The sequence below is a fragment of the Mycteria americana genome, chromosome 20, assembly GCF_035582795.1.
Source record: "Mycteria americana isolate JAX WOST 10 ecotype Jacksonville Zoo and Gardens chromosome 20, USCA_MyAme_1.0, whole genome shotgun sequence".
NCBI classification, from domain to species: Eukaryota; Metazoa; Chordata; class Aves; order Ciconiiformes; family Ciconiidae; genus Mycteria; species Mycteria americana.
Window position 1 is genome coordinate 1504169 of NC_134384.1, and position 23507 is coordinate 1527675.

General features: G+C 55.5%; 1 protein-coding gene across 1 annotated transcript; it reads right to left on the minus strand.

The window, feature by feature from the left end:
• Positions 1–13437, minus strand: C20H6orf132 (chromosome 20 C6orf132 homolog). Its single transcript, XM_075521998.1, has 5 exons — positions 13293–13437; positions 8412–8527; positions 3748–3823; positions 506–3401; positions 1–106 (listed from the first exon to the last, which is right to left on the minus strand). Exons 1-5 carry the CDS (start codon positions 13435–13437, stop codon positions 1–3), a joined length of 3339 nt encoding a protein of 1112 aa, XP_075378113.1.
• Positions 13438–23507: the final 10070 nt, after the last annotated feature.

The window sequence follows — 23507 nt, forward strand, 5'->3', positions numbered from 1 at the left end:
CTATCGGTGGCCGCTCTGGTAGGCGTAGGAGATGGGCTGCCGCGCCCCAGGCCTGACCGTGAAGGTGTTGGTAGGTCCGCCGTACTGTGAGCTGCCATGGGCAGGTCTGGAGGGAAAACGAGAGGGAAAGTCACTGAAAGCCAAGGAAACCCTTTGTTTTCATTCAATATTGCTTTTCTTTTTCTTTCTAGTGGAGCAGGGCGACTTTTGTCACCTCATGTCTCCATTCAGCGATGCAGGGAGGAGAGGGCGATGGGTGCCAGGGTTACGGCTGGGAGCAGGGAGGAGCCATGCCGCAGCCACGGCCCCGGACCGAGGCGGCGGGAGGAGACCCTGGCCAGGAGTGAGCCCAGCCAGGTGGCCAGCAGCACCGTGTGAGCCAAGGGGCAACGACTTCTCTCGGGCCTCAGCGCTGCTCTGGGGCCGCCCCAGGGCCCAGCCCTCCTCTTTTTAAATCAAAGGGACACAGAGGACAGGGAAGGGGTCAGCTCAGGGGGACACATACCTGCTGGCTGCCACCACGCCGGCGGGCGAGAAATCCCCGTTCTGCCCCTTGTACTTGGTGTCGGCCCCGGCGCTGCCGTACGGCGCGGCTTTCCCAGCAGCATCGATGGACGTCCGCCTGCCCTGCGCGCTCGGGGGGCCGTTCCTGTGGGCAGGGCCGAGGCGGCGGACCCCCTCCCCGGCCAGGGAGCTGTATCCCCCGGGGCCGTGGGAGGAGAGGGCGCCTGTGCCCCGGGGGGCTGCAGCTGCCCGGGGGTAGGAGCTGTCGGGCTCAGAGACATACAGGCGCTTCTTGATCAGCGGGCGGGGGTTCGGGCAGCGGCTGAAGTAACCGGCAGAGCTGCTGTAATCTGGGTACTGGGGCGCGAAGTCACCGTTCCTCCTGCTCTTCTCCGAGGGCAGCGGGGCTGGCAGCTCACGGCTGCCCCTGTAGCCGCGGCTGTAGCCGGGCCACCGGAAATACCGCGGCTCCCCTGAGCCCCGGCTGCCATCGGGGAAGCTGGGGCACTTGCGGTTCTCCTCCTGACTTGGGAGGGGCCCCTCAGCCTCGTCCACCTCGTTGCTGAATTCGGGGGGCGGGGGGATAATCCCGTAGTCCAGCGCCGTCTCCCCGTTCTCCTCCTCCCTGGGCGCGCCGGGGCGGGGCGGGCTGGGCTGGTCGGGCTGCCCGGACTCGAGGAGGCCCCGCAGCAGGCTGGACGCAGCGGCCCGCTGGTGCCCGGGGAGGCTCGGGGGCTGCGCCTCACCCGCTGCCCGCACGTCCCGGCCCCGCTCCGAGGAGCTGGAGAAGGACAGAGGTTTGCTCTGTCCCGACCCCGCTGCACCCGCCACAGGCGGCCGAGGCACCACGGTGAAGGAGTAGGGCTTGTACTCGTGGCTGTAGAAGCTGGTGGAGGTGGTGTCCGATGAGGCGCTGCCAAGTTTCAGGGGTGGCTTCGTCCGCAGCGCGGCTCCCACCTCACCACCCTGCCGGCCCCGCTGGGCACGCTGCCGGGCTGCCAGGAGCAGTGCCATGGGAGAGCCCCGCTCCACCCGCTCGCCCGTCACAGGGTGGATCAGCACCTCCTCTTGCCCCGCTCCCGAGGTGCCTGGCGGGCTCCTGGCCAAGCTTGTGGGGCAGGGTGGCTCAGCTGAGCTGGAGGTGCAGGGCGGTTCAGCTGAGCTGACCCCAGCCCGGTGCACTTTGTACTGAAAGATGGCCACGTTGGGCTGCGGTGCTGGGCTCTGCGCAGGAGAAAGGGGGGGCGAGGGGGAGGTGGGAGCAGGGGGCTCCTCTGCCGGTCCCTGAGGTGGGTCTGGGGGGCTCACGCTGCCGTCAAGGGGCCCAGGAGCAGGAGTCAAGTTCTCTGCGGCCTTGCTAGTGGCAGGAGCAGGATGGTCCTCGTGCCCAGTCTCATCCTTCTCCACTGCAGCTGCTGGTGCTGGGAGCGGGCTTGGGGCCAGTTTCGGCAGCGCCGAGTCACCCGGGTCAGGGGGGCTCTTCCTCAGGTCAGGGGGGCTCTTCCTCATACGTGGGGTGCTGCTGCCATCCTCGGTGCCCTGCTTCTGGCTGCTGAGCCCCAGGGCAGGTTTCCCTTCTTTCTTCAGGGACAGCACAGCCTCCAGCTCGTTCCTGATTTTCATCACACTGCGGGTCTGCGTGGCAGGGTTGCTCTCCGGAGCGGGGAGCGCGGTGCTGGGAGAGCCCCCCTTGGCACTGGGGAGGCCGCTGGGCACCTCTTTCTTCTCGCTCTCCCCTCCCGCCGGTAACCGCACGTCCTTCCCGGCAGGTCCAGCAAGTTGGGGCCCATTGAGACTGGGCCCGTGGCTGCCGGCATGGTCGGTACTGCTGTCCGTGGGCCGGGGAGCAGCTGGCTTCTCCGGCAGCCTCTCCTCCCTCCGTGGGGAGCGCAGGAGGGCCGAGAGCTCGTGCCGCAGCCTGCTCAGGTTGCTGGCGTCCCTCCAGTCATCCTCACAGGTTGGGTAGTCTGGAGGGGGGAGGTCCAGGTCGTTTGCCGAGAGAGATTCAGATTTTGGAGGAGAGTCTTTCTCAGCTGTTTTTGGCTGGGGAGCTTTCTCTATCTCGGAGGCTGGCAGCGGGGACCGGCGACCGGCAGGATTCGTCCCTTGGCCAAACCCTGGACCCGGCTTGGGGCTCAGCGGCAGGGGGGTCGGCACAGCCGGCTTTGCGAAAGCCTGTCTCAGCGGCGAGTTTCTTTGCTCGGCTTCTCCTCCCGCGTGAGCCTTGGCTGCAGGTCTTATGGTGAAGCAGGGCGGGAGGGGAGGCCGGGCGTGAGGCTGCCTGGGGAAGGGCTCCTGACGGACAGGCTGACTCTCCTGCATGGGGATGGAGGAGGACCGGGCTGGGGCCGGTGGGGGCACCTTGAAGGACCTGGGGAAGGTCAGGTGGGGCTCAGGGCAGTGCTTGGGTTGCAGGCTCTCCTTTGGGCCGGGGGCAGCTGGCACCCCAGCCTCGGCAGGGTGGAGCGGCCCCTCAGCGTCCGCCTGCCTTGTGTTCAGCACCGTCTCGGACTTCCACTTGGAGATGCCGGTGGTGAAGGGCACCGGGGCCCGGCTGAGCGGCGAGGCACCCGGCGGGGCTGGTGGGATGAAGTCTGGAGGAGCCGGTGTGCTGGGGGAGGACAGGCCAGAGGCTGGAGGTGGCGGAGGTGCCATGGCAGGAGGTGGTGGCACCATCTCAGGTGGTGGCAGTGGTGGAGGCAGTATTTCAGGTGGTGGAGGGACCGGCGAGGCTGGAGGTGGTGGCGCAGGTGCTGGTGCCGTTGGAGGGGGTGGCGGGGGTACCGACGGCGGTGGAGGGATGTCTTCATCCAGGTCATCCCCCTCGAGAGCCTGCGGGCGCAGGTCCCCCACTGAGCTGTACATTCGGTAGTTCCCATTGATCTGGGAGCCGGAGCCTGCGAGGAAGAGCAAGAGCACGGCGGTGTGAGCACCTCCTCAGTCAGCACGGCGATGGCTAGCATCGCCCCTGGCCAGCTGTCCTCCTAGGAAGCCAGCTTATTTTCCTCAGCAGCTGCCTAAAGCTTGCTGAACTGCAACAGCCACTATGCCTCACCCCTTCGAAATTAATTCATTTTCAATGACTTCAAAAAATAATTAATAGTAGACTCTATTTTTGCATGAAAAGTCTCATGCTCAGACTGTCTGCTCCAGAGCCCGATACACACATGCTTCCTTCCCCGAGGGCATGGTACTGCTGAGCGCTTAGCACCAGTCAAGGACTCCGCAGAGAAGATCCCTTACCAAGAGCTGCTTTTTCCTCAAAGTCTTCCGGCACTGACGGCGTTGGCACAGCCACCCCGTGGGATTCTTGGGCATTCTGCAATAGTTGAGAAAACAGAGCTGTTCGTTTTATACCCAAGGTATCAGAGCAAGGCACCGACAAGCAGGCCCTAGCCTGTACAGCTGGTAATTGGTCTACACAAACAGGGGCCCGATGGGATCCAGGGCCATTTCCGAGACATGGAAGTCCCTGCGGTAGCTGCTGTTGACAGGGTTTAAGGGGATGAGTGAAGCGATCAAGGTTGCACAAGCCACGGACACAACCCCCCTGTGCTAGTCAGGTGCAGAGGGGCTGGAGAGGAGCACGGCTATTTCACATCCAAGCTCAGGGCTCCCCAGCCCAAGATCAGCAGCACTAGTTTCTCACCATTCACATACCAAGCAAATTTAATAGCTCCCACTGGTTTTGTGGGTATCGCTCTCCAGCGAGCGCTGCCAGCCCATGTTGCAGTCACGTACACACCGCACTGAAGTCACAGACAGACTTCCAGCTTTTTGGGAAACTGGCACCAGCATATCTGAACAGTCTGGGGAAAACTGCTACTTGTGTGGTTTGTGTTTCACTCTCAATTACTCCCTTCGCATTCAGGCTGAAAACTCAGCAGTGCATTTAGCTGGTACAGGACCATGCAATTTAGCAGCCTACACATTTGCGAGGATGCTTACAGCTAGGGCACTTTGGATAATTACAGCCACCCACCCCGAGATATTCATGGCACATTGACTCACCTGGAGTGCTGACCAGGGCTCCCGCCTCCTACACCTGCCAGAAGCAGAAAGCCTCTCCTTTCCTCCAGTGACTCACTAAGATCGCTCTGCCGAGGGACCGGGGCTGCTCATGAAACGTACACTAACGCACCCATGTCCGAAACACAAACCGATGCTGAATCAGGCTGTCAGCCCAGAATCAAGTGACTGAAGCAGCAGACTGGGCTTTCACATACCAGCCTTGGGAGAGACCCATAGCACGGCAATAACACTCCATGAGCAGCAGGAGCTCACAGACCCACGGGCAGCGGTCAGGGACACAGTGCCCCGTTCCCAGGCTCCAGGGCCCACCCTGTTGCACTCCTCCTCACCCCAGGCAGCTGTTTGCATTAGCTGTTAACAGCCCCTTGTGCAAAGGAAGCGTTATCCTACCATCAAGTCTGCACCGCTCAGTGCAGTGGTTTTCTGCATACAAAAGCCTAGATAAAGTTTGAGCCCATGCCCTTTGCCTTTCACTGGCATTACCACTATTTTTACAAGAGATTGCTGTAGGATTCCAAAGTCTCCTTGATCAAAGGTCAAGCTGGGGCTATACAGCCAGCCCCATCCAGGGCTCAGACAGCACATTAACATTACACACCGCCCTGGGTGCAGGGAGCTCAGGAATGTAGGAGCTGCTGGGGCAGAGCTGACACTACCAGCAGCAGCCTGGGCTCCTTCAGAAGAGCCCTGGAATCCCCCAGCTTTTGACAAAATAACAAAATACACGTGCTTCACTTGCAAAGTCCATCACCCTGCAGATGACCCAAGATCCTCTATAGCCACAAGGGAATGAGCCAGTTACTGGTGAGCCAGGAGAGAGAGTGGGAATTCACATTCCTGGGATTGCACAACTGATCAGCCAACTTGGTGCTGATGGAGAAGCCAAGGTCTGCTAAGGCATTAGGACAGATCTGTTAGCGGCAAAACATGAGACTAGGTGAGCCTTATAGCCTCATCTAAGATCTCTTTACCGGTCCCAAAGATACAGGACAATACAGAGGGAAGATCCTTAACTTCAGCTGAAAGCCAGAGGGAAGACAAAGGCTAACAGAGGCACTTCAAGAGCCGATAATGAAATTGTCCAGAGCAATGAGATACCAAAAGCCACAAAGGAAAAAACCCAGAATTTCCATTTGCTATGGAAATTCATTGCTGCCAGTCTCCAGAGCACACCGAGGCTACCTGCTCATTTACAGGGAAACAAAGATGTCTGCGCACTGAATTAAAAGCAACACATGCATCACATGTTTGGAGAGGAGTAGAAAGGGAATGACAGTCGGAAGAGATCTATGCAAAGCTGGAGGAAACAGAGTCCACATTTCATAAACGAGTGGTAATTTTGGACATGTCATTTCAACAGGTCCTAAAAACTGGGCGAGCCTGTTTCACACCAAAAATTTCTGTTGCAGTTGCTAATGCTCAGCATCCCTCTCAAAAACCGCCCATCCTCACGTCATGAGCTGGCTTCTGAAATGGAAAGCATCTCCAGTACGCTGCCAGTCTCCAGAGATGACTAGAAAGATTGTTTCCCTCTCCTGTGTTTGCTAGGGGTGTGACCAGCCCAGCAAACCTCCAGCTGATTCAGAGCAGAGCGTGGTGCGCCAGGAACCTGCATTTCCAGTTTGTGGTACCTGAATCAGATTTATGCGTGCCGAGGATCCCGTTGAGGGGAGCTTTCGCTGTAACCACCAGGAATCACTTTTCAGTGCTGGAGCAGAGTTAGATATCCCCTGTCCCCAGCGAAGGGGAGCCTGCCTCCCCAGCCTCCCCGGTCCCTCGGGACCCCACACTTCCCGCCCATTAAATGAACTAGGTTTGAGCCTGCCTGTTACAAAAAAAAACGCACCAAAATACGACTGCTTAGCATCCTGGGGTCTCAGAGAGGCCAAGGATTTCTCCAAATATGAAGAGCTACCCCCAAACTCCTTGTTTTGAAGCAGAGCTAGGGAAGTCTGATGGTTAACTAAAGGAATTTATTCCCCCAGGATGCCAAAGCTCTGCCCGCACCTGCGGTGCCTGGGAAGCCAGGCGGGCAGGGGGATGCGGTGGCACCCGCGAGGCAGGCGGCGAAGCCCCCTCTCCCGCAGCCCCCGCCGCAACGCAGCTCACGGCGCAGCGCAGCACGGCCGAGGGCCAGGCGGGTGGGGGAAGGAAGCAGCTCGGTGCGGGGAGAGCTGCCAGGCGCCCGGGCACTCGGAGCCCCGCGGGCCTGGCTGCCGGGCAGGGCGTGCGCGTCCTCCGGACGCACAGCCAGGCGGGCAGCTGCTTCTCCGCCTCCCATCCCGGCACAGGAGAGCGGGTGGGGGGAATGAAAGGGTTAAGGCAGGAGCTGCAGAACAGCCCGGTGCAAGTACGTATGTGGCAGCAGGAGCGTCTGTGCCAAATCAAATAATAATCAAACCTAATCAAAATCATGCAAATACACAACACAGACTGGTCCTTAAAAAGCATTGCTTATTCCTACTAATTTCTTCAGTTAAACCTGTTGCTCTTGGAAGAAGCGCAGTGAGAGGGACCCTCACAAGGGCAACTGAGGGGAAAAAAGCCCCAGGGCCTCTGCAGGCAGCAGGAAACCTCCTTGGCTGGGGTGACAGCCCTTAGTCTGTCCGTCCCAGCGACATTTGTGCTGTTTATTCCTCTACCACATACACTTCCACTAGCGAAGCGTTTGAAAGCTCTAAAAAAGATGCAAAAGGCCAGTTGCACTCTAAAAACCTGGTGATATGGGGTGCCAGCTATGGTCACACCCCCAGGCCTGTGCTACTGGACAGGAGTTTCTCAGGCACCAGTCCGAGGGTTACTCGACTCGCAGCCCAGGCGAGAGTTTTCACCTGCTGTGATCTTTTGGAAGCATCACAGAGGGCACAACCCCTTTGCAGAACCTGTGTAACCCCATAACTTCCTAATTATGCTCTCAGATAGATGTATATACTCCCTGCCCCCCCAGTTGTCCTCCAAATGACACCTGCACAACCCCATTAACTCCTAATTGCACCCAGGTCACAGCAGACCAGCCCGCTTTCTGCTGAAGGTGATGGCTGCTCTAAGGACAAGGATGTACACAGAAAAACATCCCTTGCTCTCAGAAAGGATTTCCTTGTCGAGACCAAGGGCTTTTAAGTGTTTCACTGTCCTAAGTGACCTTCAGTGTCCTGCGTGTATCACTTCACTTTTAGCTATTGCCATCTCCAAAACATCTCCGAGCAACCATGTGCTTCGCTGTACTCTTTAGGGGATAAGACCTTTGGAAAGGGGCATTGCATGGGGGAGGAAAGCTTGCTCAGCACGCACAGCATCGGAGCATCGAAGCCAGCAACGACCACGTGCGGCTTCTGGAGGCAGCAGGGTCAAAGCCACCTCTGGGTCCAGCTGTGTTGGCCCTTGCTGCTTCAGTCCCTGCAGTGGCAGCTCTGCAGGGAACAGTTTCCCTCAAACAGAGATTGGAACATCAGCCTCCGCACAGACACCTGCTGCATTGCCTCCTCCTTCCTTTGCTGTAAACAGGACAGAGTTTTGCTATTGCTCTCTCCAGCAACACGCCCGATCCAGAGAGACATACTGCCAGCAGCGGTTAGATAAAATGCAGTGCAAGCCAGATCTATCATCTACATGCTCAGCAATTTTTTTCTTAATTGAGAATACAAGTCTGATGATGCTTACGTCTCTCGCCTGAGTATCTCGCCTATGTCCAACACAAGCCTTGAACTCAGATCACCTCCTAATCCCTCGTATCCAGCATTATTATAGCATGGTTTTGCTTTTCATTTATTTTCTTCCCTCGGGTAGAGGATGAGAGCAGCAGCCAGCCCAGCTGGTTCTGGGCACCAGTTACACATGCTGCCGTAACAAACCCCAGCGGCAAGCTGGATACTCACAAGGGGTAAGAAAGTCAGCAGTGGCCGGACTCTCGGACGAGGTTTAAGCGTTGCTGTGCCAGAGTCGGTCGTTGTCCCAAAGCGATTGTCACCATAGTACACTTCAATCACATCACCTGAGGGGAAGAGAAGACTGTTAGCAGCAGCACTGTGTTCGAGGCAACAGTAAAAGCAACATTGGACACCACCTAATTTTAAAAAGCACTGTGAAGAATTTGCTGTATCAGCTCCCAGAAACGGGCAAAACCCATCAGATTCTGAGGAGTATCTGGGTGTTTTGGAGCTGATTTGAAGATGGGAGGAGAAAGGTCCCAGGTGTGCGGGACCCCCGGGCAGGCGCTGGCAGCCCTGGCACACACCCGCAAGGTGCGGAGACCCTTCCCAGAGCTCCAGACGCTGGAGTTTAAAGAGCACAGATGTCAAGTCTATTCTGAAAGGCTTATGTCTAATAGGAGCTAACTTAAATTTACCTCAGGAGGGTCAAAAGTTAGCACAAGCACTCAATTCACTCCCCACTCTACAATTAGGGAAGGAAAATGCTTCAGGAGCAACTGGATCAGCTCTGCATAGTGACCACAGGACAGCTCTGACCCCAGGAGAGCCGGAGGTGGGTCCAGGCAGGTGGCCGCAGAGGTGACACAAACCAGCTCGTAAGCACCAGCAGGATCTGATCGCGGCTGATCCGTCAGCGGCTGGAATTGAGGGGGGAGCAGCAGCAGAGTCCAACCACCAACCACCCCAACTGGAGAGAGAGCTCCTGCCCCTTCTCACCGCCCGACCGCTCTGCGGGCACAGCAATTGCATCAAAGCGCAGACTTAATTACAGGTTCCTCACTCAGCCCTATCACGACAACAGGTCCCTGTCACTCACGCAGCAGAGAGGGACAGCGAAGGCGTCCCTGACCCCGGCTGCCCGCTGGCAGCGGCACCGTCCCTTGGGACTCCCGCCGGCTTGTGCCGAGCAGGACCGGGGCGAGCGGAGGGGAACGCCTCGCTGCACGGCTCAGACACAGCGATGGAAACGGGACACGCAGGGGCTGCCCAAGGAGGTTTTTCCCCGCTCTGTGTTTTGCTGCCGGTGGCTGAGGGCAGCAGGAGGGAGGTGCCCCAGTTGCTCTCCCTGCTGCGGCTGGACACCACCAGCGCCCGCAGCATCCTCCTGCATACTGCTGGAGCAATCCGTTTCTGACCCCTGATGCAGTTGGCGCTGGAGGACAAATTGTGCTTGCCCCAACGCTTTCACACTTCAGCCTGCCTGACGGAGAAATGCTCTGAATGTCTTCCCACGAAATGCCACTATGAATGGAGACGCTATGGCAGAGCCCCGGCGTTACAAGCGGGAGAAGCCATCGGGTACTCCTGGTTCCCAGCCCTGTGCTTTTACCCTGAACCACACCTTTTGGGCCGGTTTATTTCTGACAGTGAATAAAGCTCATAAAATTAGTTTAATTACGTTCTTTGTGTCTGATTAACAGCATGAATTAACAAGCAGAAGCACTGAAGCATGTAAACCCCACCTTGGCTGGAAGGAGATACACAAATAATTCGTAGCCAAGGAGACCAACATTAAAGAAAATATGAGGGTTTCAGGAAGGAGGGGGAAACGAGCAAAAGGGCTGTGATCAGAGAGAAAACTCTGCAGGAGTGTTCCCACCTAACAGATTTCGATAGTGGTTTTAGGGAGAAGGAGGAAGCAAACAACCTCCCCCTCCGCAGCAAAACACAAACACCAAGTAGTAAATAGCTTCCCTCCCCCCAAAAAAAGTTTGGAAGCCGTCCTCAAACCTGACCCCGTGCTAAAGCGTGAAGCACAGAAACAGTTTCTGTCAAGTATCGTACAGCAATTAAAAGCCAAGGAGCGGAAAGGTGAAGGTTGTATAAGCTCCGCACACAGGCAAAGGGGCTGGGCTGCATTTCTAAGCCTCCGAAACCCAAGGGCAGCGCTCGCTGAAGCAGGACTGCCTGTCTGAGGAGCCTGCTGCACCCCGAGTCCCTGACCGAGGCTGTGCAAGCACCCGGCCGCTGCCACGGCCCCAGCCAATGTCCCCGCTCCCTCTTGAGCGTCCCTGCTCCCGCACGGCCCCTCGCTGGCCAGAGGCACAGCCTGTGCCCCCCATACGCTGCTGGACCCAGCTCGTGCAGGTGGAACCAATGACCGGGGTCCCCAACCCATCACAGACTGCCATGGCATGTAGTTGTGCCTGTCACTTCAGTCTCTGCCCTCCTTTGATGGGCAGAAATCAGGCAAGAAGCTCCCAAGGAAACAGAGCTTTACACTGAGGTTGGGGGGGGGGGGGGGGGGGGAGGACAAATGCTTGTGTGTGTATTCCCACAGAAGAAAAGCACTTGCATGAACACCTGGAATGAAGAACCTGACCACGCCAGGGGCTGGGCATGAGCTACCACAGCCTCTGCTGAAGTTACGGGTTTGGAGGCAGCTGAATTCCACATAACCCTGAGACATGCCACCGAGTCCAGCAAGGATGTAAGCTTTTCCTTTCTCCCACCCACTGCACCACAAGTTACCCTGGGATACACCCAGGAGTATCCATCATCCTATCACTGGCCTTACAGTCAGTCCCTTCCTTTCCCTTATCCCAAACCTCTGCACTAGAAGAGATTCTTTAGAAAAAGGACATTTTCTTCAGCTTTCAAAATACTGATCAGGCTGCACTTCAGTTAGTCTGGTCTTACCAACAGTTTAACACTTCCGTGCCTGTGAGGGGCTCGAGCGTGAAGAAGGAGCTGCTGGAGTCCTGAGGATGGCAGAGATGCCAGCAAATTATTATTATTTTTGCATAACCCCTTGGGTGACCCCACATTCAGCGCGTAAGCAGCAAGAACTAAGGCCAGTGCAACATGAGAGTTTGGATGCAGACAGGTTTGTGGAACAGCGATAGAGTAGTTCAGAGACTTGAAATGACGACAGTTTTATATTAAACAAGACTCTAGGTAAACTCAGTGAGAAACTGGATTAAAGATCACAAGGTCTTTGATCCCAGATTACTAAGCATCGCTAACCTGAATGCATTTAATTAAAGTAAAATGAAGTGCTTGTAGTTGTGTTTTCTTTGCTAGATAAACAGGACTTGCCTGCTAAGAGCCTGTCACCAGTAAGACCTGTGCTCTGCCAGCTTCATTTCCTGGAAGGAGGGATCAGGAAACACACCCTGGGAGGCTGTCAGAAGTGGCTGGCCCCGGCTACGCTTTGGCCACTTTTTGACATCCAACCTGTTCTGGAGATGTTTGTGTCCTCTCAGTCATGGGAAATAAAATAAGCAATCTGCAACACAGGTAATGGAACTTCTTCCTACTTCGGGGTTGCATCACCTGGAGTAGGCGTAGCAGGTTTGACGCTGGGGTATCCACAGCTCACAGCGAGGAGGTGGCATCAGTCACTGTATTCAGGAATCTCTGAGTCAGGGACATGCAAACCTACACCCATTCCACATTGCTTAACTTGTGTTTACTTTGTATGAAAAACTAAGGTGGGGATTAGCAGAAGCAGTGGACTCCTTTTGGCAGCAGCGACAGCACGAAGCTATGCAGCAAATATTCAAGAAACAGGGCCAGGGATGGGGCTTCACTGGGTACGACCGTGGAAGTTAGGATACGATAAAATCTGCCCCTTGGACTGCTTAGCTGTGAGCATGCCGTTCCTCACAACGAGCCCACACCTCAGCACACGTTACTGCGAACACGATCACTCAACTTCTCTGCGTCACACTACCCTACACAAATTAAATCAATGATATAAATGCCAAGAGGATGCTAAGGAGTGATTCAACAGCCTTTATTTATGCTCAGATTTCAAGGACTCCTGGCTTTTGCAAGCTGATCCACACAGCAGTTCCCCACACCTGAAAGGAATGCCTTTGTGCTGCAATCGCAGCCACGGAAATCAGGCTTGTAATAAGCAGACACAGCGACTTTTGTTGGTTTTTTTTTTTTTAAATCCAAACCACATCAGAGGGCGGCTTGAATCCTCCTCAGATTTACGACGGTTAGAAATCAGCAATTTTCCTTTTGTGTTTAAGAGCTGCATGAAACTCTCCGTCACATTTTCATTTTATCTTAGTTTTACCAGCTTGGCCTTCAGGGTGTAACCACCTTGCAGTAGCTTTAATGGACACTGCTTCACACCGCACAGCTCAGCAAGCGGCGCTTCCATTTTTAAGCTTGGAAGTGTGTATTGGAATCTTACAAACTTCATCCACAAACTCCTATCTTTTATCTACTTGGCTCCATTACTATTAATTTGGCTCCCTCCTACATGAGCCTCCAGGGCACAGTATTGCCATTAAAACCACAAAGAAATACAAATAAACCCTCGGAATATGCAACCCTCAACGCCCCCCTCGCACACAGTCCTGCAAGAAACAGGTTTACAAGTAAATAACTAAAACCTGGGAAGGAGCGGATCAAACATGGCGTGGGAAAGAGCTGCTGGCAGCAGGAGGACACGCTCGCGATCAACCATCGGCCCGCTTTACTCCAGTTTAACTTCCCGGAGCGGTTACGGCCCCGCGGAAGCAGCGAGCCGGTCTCGAGCAGCCGGCGCGGAGCCCCCGCGCCTTCCCCCGCGGCCCCGGGGCTTCGCTCCGGCCGCGGCCCGCGGAGCGCGGCTGCCACTTGCGCCCGCCTGCCCCGGCCCCGCCGCCGCCCGCCGCTCCCCGGCCCGGCGGCGGGCGAGCCCCGATGAGCCCCGCCGCTCCCCGGCCCGGCGGCGGGCGAGCCCCGCCGCTCCCCCCCGGCCCCTCCGCCCCCCGGCCCCGCTCCCGCCCCCGGGTCACGCGTGGCCGCGCACGGAGCTCCCGCCGGCCGCCGCGGGGCCGCCCAGCGAGCCCCCGGGCAGGCCGGAGGAGCGGGGCAGACACTGACCGGTGCCGCCCGCGCTGTCCGAGGTCACCTCCTGCGTGAAGATCCAGGGCGGGTTGGCAGCGAAGAGGGAAGCGGCGGCGGGGCTGGCGTGGCGCTTCCCGAAGAGGCGGCTGAAGGTGCCCTGCACGGAGTGATGCTTCTTCATCCTGGCGGAGCCTGGCGCTGCCCGCCGCGCTCCCAGCCGGGCATCCCCGCCGCGGCAGGCGGGCGCGGGGCCGGGGCCGCTGCCACAGCGGCTGCGGGCGGGGGCGGGCCGGGCCGGGCCCACCTGGCCCCACCTTCGGCCCCTCCTTCCGCCCAGGTGCTGCCTCCCGCCGCGCCGGGAGCCGCCGGCCGCACCCCGCCAGCCGCGGGCCGCGCAGCCCCTGGGGCCCGGCGGGGGAGGGCCCCGCCGCCCCCGCGGTCTTGGGAGGCAGGGCCGGCCCCGGGGCTGCCCCGCAGCTGAGCCCGTCTCCCAGCCCCAGGGGCTTTGGCAGCCCCTTCCCGCTGCGGGGGGCGTGGGTAAGGCTGCGTACCCTCGAGGGTCGACGCGGCTGAACGGCTGGCTCCTCTTAAAAAGACCCGGCGCCGCACAAACTATCAGTCTGTCCACGCTGGCCGCGTACCGGCCCCGTAGGTTTGAGAGTTTCGATCTTTCTCTCGCTGTCCCCGGTGTTTAGCTGTTCATTCACCCGCCGCTGCAGCGCGGACCCGAGGGCCGGGCTCCCCGGCCCCAAGACTTTCCGCAGACCCGCTTGCGCAGTGCCTGGGGACCTGAAGTCCCTGTCTGAGATCTGCAGGTGTCCTTGCAATACAAGGAAATGTCAGCCAGAGCCAGGGGAAGCGGAGCTGTAATCCTTTCCCTCTGCTGTGTGTATGCTAGAAAGCAAATTAGCACCGAGTCCTTAGGAGGTGTCTCATGAAGCAGTAAAGCCCCCCTCCTCCACACGTATGAACCCCTGTGCAGATCCCTACGGGCTTCGGTGGGACTATGCGCCGCCAGAAACATCCCCCCGTGCAGTGCGACCTGCGTGGTATCAGGGTTTGGGATTTTTTTGATACAAAAGCTTAAAGGCAGTGGGACTTGACCCCAAACCATTTCTTGTTTCAGGTACAAAAGCAAGTGTCTAGCGTTGCCAACAATTTTCTGTCATACAAATAAAAACTGAGTGTTAATGAGTAACATTGATTATTAATAAATGCTGGGATTTCTGGCGAACTTTAAACCCAAAGTAGCTGTCGAAACATTAACTGAAACACAGCTTCAGGGTAAGATCAGCCTGTCTCATATCTATTTCTATTTCCACCACATGTTGAAAGTCAAAATGATACAGATTTCTTTTTTCAGTGATAAATATAACTTATTTAATCACTTTGACATTACGCTTTTCACAACCTTTTCTTGCCGCAAAGTACAAATTAGGGCAACACATTAAATCACCTGGAAACAGTGAAAAATGAGTATTGTTATGATATTTCAAAAGAAAAATCTAATCATGGCATAAATTGTCAGGCAGCACTTAAATAAGGTGAATTAACATGAATGGCAAACGGGGAAAGAAAAGGAGAGTTAAAATGCCACACCACGTGGATTCAATACTGTGGCTGTAATATCGGGGTGAGAATTATTTAAGTCAGTTTTCAGAGAATGTAGCCTGGTCTGCGGATGTGCAGCTCCATCCAGCTGGTCGGATGCCGTTTCCCAGCTGGGAGCGGGGAGGCTCCGTGGGCTGCCTGCGCCCAGCTCCCGCTGCCGCTCCCGAGATCCGCTCTAGGAGCAGCGGGCGATGCCGAAGGGACGGCCCCGTGCTGTGCACAAGGCCTGCAATTAGTGGGACTCGCACCCTTTCTGACAGTTATCTTAACTGCTGTTTGTGTGAGACAGGGAAAGGAAACAACCCTGCAAATCCTGCAAACATTTGCACGAGCGTGACTCCTGCACGCCCTGAGCTCGCGGCACGGGAACACACCGCAGGGACGTGCAGTCGTGTTTTAGCCGAGATCGTAGTAAAAGGGATAGTCCTGCCTGCAGATAAGAGCGGTAGTAGGATGGAAACTGTGAAACACCATTCCTCCTGAGAGAGCGGTGCTGGAGCCAGGCCTATGCAGGAACCCATCTAGCTGAGCCCCAGACATTTAAAGAAAATTCACTGGCACCTCTCGAAAGCAGAAACCAGATGAAATGAAGGACCCACTCGCTACTGGAAAGACAAAGGACACCTGTCTTTGCAAGACAGGCAAGGCATATGTGCTCCCTGATATTCACAGTCTTTGACTGAACAAATCGAACAGGATATACAGAGAGACAAAGGCAAGGAAAAGGGGAAGGAGAAGAGGAACTATTTTAAGAAGAGAAGCCAATAAAATCCCGTGGAATGAGAAAGCCTGGGCTCGTGCACGAAGGCGTCCCACAAAACGTCGTTACACCAAAGAGACTTCAAAGGGGCCGCACGGCCGCTGCGATGCTCTGCGGGAACAGGGAAGCGTGATTCAGCTCCCTGACACTTGCTCCCGTGGTGTTCCTCTGGCCCCGGGGCAGGGGGGACTCCAGAGCAGCACCCGTGAGATCCGGGGGCGGTGAGCCGTACCCGTGCCACCACACCAGCGATGGTTTTGCCTCACCCTGGGTGGTGAGCGTAGGAAAACAGATTCCTCACAACATGAAGGGATGTGTGTTTTGAGGTGAATTCATTATCCCAGTGAACACAAGCTGCTAAACCATTCTGCAAGAGCTCATGTGCACACTCCCGTTTATTTGTTCCAGATGAAAAATATTCGTTCTTTAACTTCCACCTCCCAGTAAAGCACGGACCTCCCCCCAGGAGGCCAGGAAAAGCTCAGGACTAGCAAGAAGAGCGTGCTATGTGCGGGCTGACTTCTGCAAAGTGCAAACTCAAAAGAAGCAGAAAAGATGCCCAGTTTGGTGGCATGGCTGTATTTTTAAGGGAGGACGACTGCCACTCGCCGTGATATCCTGAGCGATAGCGGCCACAGGTGGGCCGGGCTGGGCGCAAAGCACGGGAAAGCACTTGGAAGATCGCCAGCAGATTTTATGGCATAGAAATAGCCATGTGAGCACTGCTCTGATGTAACACACCGCAGTGTGAGGCTGCCTTTGATCCTAATATGGGTAAACACCCCAGAACAATCTGCCTTCGCATCAGCGTGAGGAGCTGCACCCTGCAGATGCAGATCTTTCCCTGCCGCACTCGCAGGTGTGCAAAGTGCTTGTGCAGCGCAGCTCCCCAGCCGGACCCGAAGGAGGGAGGGAGGGAGGGAGGGACGGGAGGAGAAACCCTCGTGTGTGGCTGCAGAACAGCAAACGGCACCCGTGGAAAGAGAAACAGCTCGTGTCTGTAGGGGGGAGCGGGTCCCTGCTGCCAAGGCCACATTTCGGTGCGGGTGGCAGGGCCAGCAGAGCAGCCCGGAGTGCTCTGGCTGGACGGGCAGCAGCGGTGGTTCCCGGCGGGTGCGACTCTTCTGCTGTCCCAGAGGGCCGGGAGAAACAGCACCCTCCTAATTTCCATGGCTGAGCCCCTGCGCTCCTCCACACCCTCTGCCCGAGGAGTCCTGCTCAGCCTGGGCACGCCTATGCCAGCCACCACCCCGGTGACAGCCCGGTGGTCACAATGGCCCTGACAGCGGGCACTGCCCACCCTGCCAGGGTGCCTCCAGCCTCCACCCCAGACGGCCCCGCATGCCGGGGTCCCCGCCGGGGACATGACCTCGCAGGTGGGAGCCCCGGGCTCACGGTTCAGCAAGAGGGACTCCCGCTCGCCGTGTCCCCTTCCTGTGGGCAGGGGGCTGGAAGACGCTTGCCCTGAGGGTGGCCGGGGCAAAAGGGTCCTGGTGGTGTCGGTGTGATGCACCGTCCCTCCCCTGCTGCGCAAATCCCGGCTGCACCGCCGTCAGCAGGCTCTGCCCCCGTGGCCGCTGAGCGCTTGGAGCAAACCGCACGTGATAGTCCTGGGACGGCTCCACGGGGACAAGCGGGGAGCTGCTCGAGTGGGGACTCCCCGCTGCAGAGCGAGGGGGACGGCAGCGGCGCAGGGGCAGGACGGGCAGTGCCGGCAGCCGGGCAGGGCTCCGGCAGCCGCCCAGGGGAACGCTTCATCCGGGGTGGACGTCTGAACTCTTTGGGCTTTCTTGATTACTGAAGTCACTCTTCTCTCTGTGACCCCACCTGTGAGGATCTTCTCTGAGAGACAACAGACAATTCGGGAAGGATTAGGGATCTCTAAACGTATGACTGGATGCAATAGGATTATGTGGGACTCTTAATTCAGGCACAGAGCTCTGGCAGTGCCATAAATAGCGCTGTGGACATTGAGCTGGTCCTTCCCCTCAAAAACGGTGATCACATAAGCAGGGGCACTCACCCGGGCACGAAGGATGTTTCTGCCTAGCTTTAGAAGCCCCAGAGGATGAGCAGGAACCCCCAGGGCAGACAAACGCCATCGCGAGAGCAAAGCCCAAAGCTCAGCGCTCCCTGGCATGGTATCCTGCCCGTCACTGGAAATGGCTGTCAGCCCTCTTTCGCCGAGCGCATGCAAGGCTTGCACATCCTGAAAGCATCTACATGACTTAGCAGTTGGGTTTTCAAAATAACTACGGCCTCACCTCCACACCCCAAATGCGCTGCTTGAATAACATGAATGCCTCCTTGCTGGGTGGATGCAGTTGCAGCAGCGGTCGTGTGCATACTTGTCTCGTACCTTCCAAAGCCAGAAAGGCCATGAGCTATAATCATGCATGGATGTGAATATAATAATTTCTGAACAAATCTAAGTGTGTTCAGAGCAGGGATACACAAACCACACTGAAATGACTGCAGTGGTACAAAATCTGCTCTTCAGGAGTCAAAATCCCATTATTTTATCCCCTGTGGAAAAAATGGACTGAGGTTTCCTTGCGGCAGCAACTGCTGAAATAACGCTTGTGCTGAGCTCCAGCAACGGAGCCTTTCAAGCATCTGGCAGGTGGCTGTACTGGGGAAATGAGAGACAAAAAGAGGTTGTGAACCTGTGGGGATCTGGTCGTTTCCCTCAAGGGCTTTAAGGAGATTTCTAAACAATTTGCGGGTGTCCCGCTCCTAATAGGTTTAGGAGCCAGTGTTCAGAGCCAGGTACAGGGAACAGAAATAGAGCACCAAGTAAGCCAGGGCATCATGGAAACTAGGAAACCTCTTTACAAGGTTAAAAATAAAGCCAGACAGCAAAGCGCTTATTTAGGATGCCCAGGAGTAAATCGGATAATTGCTGGGGGAAGAGCCAGTTTCCATTAGCACAGAGGTGTCATCAATGAAAACAAGATAACTGAGTCATGGTTAAATAACAGCAGCAGAAATACTTTCCCAGTCAAGCACAGCCTTGGAGCGGCCATGGGTGACAAGTCAGCCCCGCGTGAGTCTTGGGGCACACATCCACACCACCTCCTCTGCAAAGGGTTCATGCAAGTTTCTGTAGCCCTTGGTCCCCCGTGCCCTGCGTACGGGTGATGGCACTGACTTTGCTCTGAGACTTCAGAAATGTGACCCAACTGATGACAAGGAAGAGCTTGCCTCACGAGAGTCAACAACCTTGTTTTTCCCTTCACGTTTCTGGGGGGAAAAAAATCCACTTAGAGTTACAGCAAGAGCAATTAGCACGGCTGTAGAAGGCGCAGGGTGGTGTTAGGCACCTGCAGAGGGACCAGGAGCCTGCTGAGCTGATGCTGATTTGTCTGGCTCTTTTGCTCCACAGGTGACTCAAACACCAGAAGCCCCTGGCAAAGACCACAAGAGACCAAAGGGAATGGAGGAGACCAAAGCGATGCAGGAGGTCTCTCGCACACTGCCCGTCCCAACGAGCCAGCAGTCTCCAGCACGTCACCACAGGGACCAGCCTTTGGCCGCTCACTTCATTCCTTTTGTCGCCCATTTTGGAGGCCGTCAGCCCAACTCCTTCAAATTTCTCTTCTACAAACCAAGTTGCTCCAACTCGTACAGCCCCTTCTACACTGCGCAGAGGCCAACCTGCGGGTACCGCTACCACCCCGACACTGATCACACCAGGAAGGTGATGGACGTCCAAAGTGCAAACATTGTGAAATGGAGACCCAACCTGGGCACAAAGCCGTAGTCGAGAGCAATAAAGCCCAAGCAATGAAACCAGTGACCTGTGTGACTTCAGCTTCCCATCGAGTGTCTGAGTTATGACCAGCAGTGAACACACGAGCTGAGGAATGGGTGGTGAGGCTGTGTCACTGCTCCCCAGAAAAACATGCGGTGTGGATTTTGCTCTAAAAACCCGGTCCAACTTGTCCTGTCATTTATTGCCAACTGCTTACACAGAGGCACTGGGTGTCAGCAGCGCACGGCACTGCACGAATGGCCACCCAGCCTTAGCACGCGTTGCAAGACCTGGGAAGGTTTCGTCAGCTTCCTCGGCTGAGCCTAAATTCTCCTTCTTTGAAAGGACGTCTTCTTTCACTAGGCTTTCCTAGACACAAGCAAAGTATTGTTCTTAGTGCATGGAAAAGCACGTTTCATGTGTGGCATTCAGAAATGAGATAGTAATTGGAGCTGAAATTCAGACGGCACGTCCCTGCGGCTCTTCTCCAGAAGGCTGCATAAAACAGTTCGGCTTTTGCATTGCGCATTCTGCAGAACTGGACGCACCGTTAGCAAGTACTTCTTGAAACAGTTGGCAAGCCTGTATCCACATTTAATATGCAACCTTTCTGCTATTAATGAACGCCTCTATATTGCAGCCCCTCTCTGTGCTCCAGGACGGGCTATCCCAGCCGTGTCCCCTGCGGCGGCTGGGGCAGAGCCCAGGGCGGGCCCCGAAGGCTCACCCTGCTCGCCGGTGCTGTGCGCAGCAGGGACCTGTGCCTGCTGCTGCTGGCGAGTGCAGCATTAGCACATCCCATCAGCGTTCCTCTAATTCCTTTTTCACAACTGTTTCACGCTTGTGTGATGCCACCTGTTTTAGCAGAGTTATTCCTCGTTTGCTTCAGTGCAGAAGCAATACCGAGCTCTGCAACACGTACAAGTTGGGCTCTTTGCCTTAAAGTTGTCAGATATAAAAAATAAGTGTTATAGGACAGACTCTCTGCGGGTAGAGATCCAGTAGTCACATCCATTTCATTACTAGTGGAGGATCCGGCCCATGCTACTTTCTGAGGATATACTTTTTTATCTCCCAGTCCTTCTCTGAATGCTGTGCATCAGAGTAAAAACAACATGGGTTTTGGTCATGTTTACATGGAGAATTTTTCACGGTAATTCATCATAAATGAAAATCGAAGCTGCATTCAACTCCACTGGCATCAGCTGAGTTCTGGTAACGCAGCGGCCCGGACGCGCTCCTGGGACGCGCCACGCGCGGGGCGATTCTGTGGAAGACACGCTCAGCTGGCAGGACCAGAGAGGCTGAGCACGGGGCCCCAGCAGCCGGGTGGAGAGGGAGCTTCCCCGGGAGAAGATCATCATAGCAGCTGGTGTCTGCATTTAAAGCACTTAAAGCTTTACCATTCAAAGCAATTCTCTTTCTCTGTTTGCCTCAGCACACCAAATTTACCCTCATATAGCATCTCTTGTAGGAGCTGCAATGGTACCTCCCCCTCCCCGAATTTCAGGCTCAAACTGACAGCCCCGTCTGGAAATCCTCCAGCCAGATGAAGGCTAAGGGAGACCAAAAAGACAGTAACAGCACCGAGACTTCTGAGTGGTTTTCTCTCTTTCTACTTGCTCTGATTTTGGTGCAAAAATTGTGACCCCACACAAAATCATAAATGAAGTGGATTAGGAGATTACGGAGAAAATTCCACCCTCATAATCTCCTGCTGGGCCTGTAATCTGCAAGACTTTCCCATTTTACCGCCTTTCTATTTTAACCCTGAACTCTTAATGCCTGGCAGGAGCCCAGCAACCCCTGAGCCTCATTGGCTGCAGAGGGATTTGCTGGGTACTTAAATGTCACCCTCTTGTCCAGAGGGTTTTGTGCTTTTGAGTTTTCCTGGGGAGAAGTGTCTTTCGCGTCCATCACCACCAACACTGAATCGCTACAGCCCACGCACAAGGCAGTTTGTTTTTTCCCGATACTGTGATCCCTGCAGTGCTGGGGACATTTGGACTTTAAAGGCAAGAAGCAGAATCTAAAAGAAAGCCCTCAAATTTCAGAAAACATCCATTTGTGGCTGCAAAGTGACCAGCACTTGGCGTGGAGATGGGGAACATGGATGGGAAAGCCGTGGAGGAGCTGAGCGCTACCGAGTGCCACCAGTGGTATAAGAAGTTCATGACGGAGTGTCCTTCTGGCCAGCTCACCCTCTATGAGTTCAAACAGTTTTTTGGCTTGAAAAACCTGAGTCTGGCAGCGAACAAATACGTTGAGCAAATGTTTGAGACATTTGACTTTAATAAGGTAAATATTGTCCTTCCCGCTCAGCCTGGGCAGGGATCGGCTGTGCTCTGCTCCCTGCCTGCGATCGCGTGCGGTGTGTTTGGGTGTATGCAATATAGATGTGTATCTACGCATGTACGGTCTGATTCTCCGCGGCCTCATGAATTGTAAAATCAGTTCTGTAAGGCGACAAATGTCAGCAAAAACTCATCACGTGCTGACTGTTCTGGGAGAAAATAGACTTCTCTCAGAATTGACATTTCCCTCTTAGTTTTAAATTGTTAAAATAGTGGGGGTTTATCTGGTAGTCTGTGATCCCTTTGAAATGAAGTGCCCTTTAATCCCTAAATATCAAATGTTGTGACAGTAAGGAACAAGGAAGCGGCGTGAGAACAAGTGCTGCATTCACGCAGAAAACAGCGAGTTCCCAAGTCGTGCAGCGTGGCACGAGCTATGGTTTACAGAAGAGATGGGGTTTGTTTTTCTGTTGTTTTAAATTATAAATGGATTCCAGTGCCATTGATTTTATTACATGTGCTCAGTCCCATACGATAAGGAGCTCGGGCCCCCTGTTCCCTGCGGAGAGGCTTTGCGCCTGGGGCTGTCGCTGTGCCGGACCCCGGAGCGGGCAGTCCCGGAGCACCCGCGCGGTCGGGAGCGCTGCCTTCCCAGCTCGGGAGCGGTGCCAGAGAAGCAGACGGGTGCTGTGTCTCCGAGAGGAAACAACACCCTCTTTTACTTGCAAATGATTTGAAATTGCACCTCATGGGAGATGAGGAATATATTTTATGGCAACCTGAAGGGTTTAGTGGGCTTAATCCCACTGGAAATAATACAATTTAGGCCCTAAATCCTTTAGGTATTTTGTTTGTGCCTTGGCCTTTACCGTGCTCACTGCCCCATGTTTGAATGCATGCCTGAAAAGGGAATCGATGCTCAGGAAATCCTGCTGGGCACGGGGCAGATATTTATACCTAATCTGGCTCTTGCAGCAGCGGGATAAAGCAGATGATCTCGTCTTGAACCTGCCCCGTGGTGCGGTGGCTTTGTTCATTGACAAAACCCTGGCTTATTCCCTCCCAAAGGCTTTCTGTGGTTTAGAGTACGTACCATTTTCCTTCCAAGTGCTTCGTATCTCAACGGTATCTGCCATCGAAATGCTCTGTGGCAGGCACTACGCATTTTAGCAAACTTCCTAGAAGCCGTGAACGTCACGGGGCAGTGTCTGGAAGGAAGGTGGTGGCACGTGAGCTCAGCCCAGCACAGCTTTGCATCGGTACCGCAACCCTGGCTGGAGAGCTGGCTGCGGACCCAGCTGAGCACCTCTAACGCCGGGGAGCGAGCTGGTGGCGGGCAAACACCTAGGAGGAAAGTCAAAGATAAAACCGTTTGTGCTTTTGACGTGACCAAATGTGAAGCAGACACACAAATGGCACGGGGACAGAGCAGCACCCTCCCAGCCCGAGATGTCAGCAACATGCTGGGGTAATTCCTGAGTTCGTTCCTCTCCAGGAGGTTTGCACGCGAGACCCCTTTGCAGCAGAAAAGCGCTATAGGTGTGTGCAGACAGGATAACGGTAGGTAATCCATCAGGGTTCATCTCCATAAGCCTGTTCCTCTTTGACCTCTGAATTACCACTGCTTTGCATAAAGAGATTCCTTTAGCACAGGCTAGCTTTCAAGGCTTCGTTAGTCCCCAAGCCAGGTACACACGCCGAGTTCGTTCGTTAGCAACACGTAAGGGCTCTGCATAGATTGACGTGGAGCCCTCACCGTTCGGTGCATTGGCTTTAACTGGTGGGAGTGCGGGGGACCCTCACCCGGCACCTCTGCTGCGCTCCCCAAGCCC

Coding starts and splice junctions, on each gene's coding strand:
- C20H6orf132 (XM_075521998.1), bottom strand. CDS start 13,437: ATGAAGAAGCATCACTCCGTGCAGGGCACCTTCAGCCGCCTCTTCGGG. Junction 3,824..8,411: donor TGCTGACTTTCTTACCCCTT/GTGAGTATCCAG, acceptor CAACTATTGCAG/AATGCCCAAGAATCCCACGG. Junction 3,402..3,747: donor TGAGGAAAAAGCAGCTCTTG/GTAAGGGATCTT, acceptor TCTTCCTCGCAG/GCTCCGGCTCCCAGATCAAT.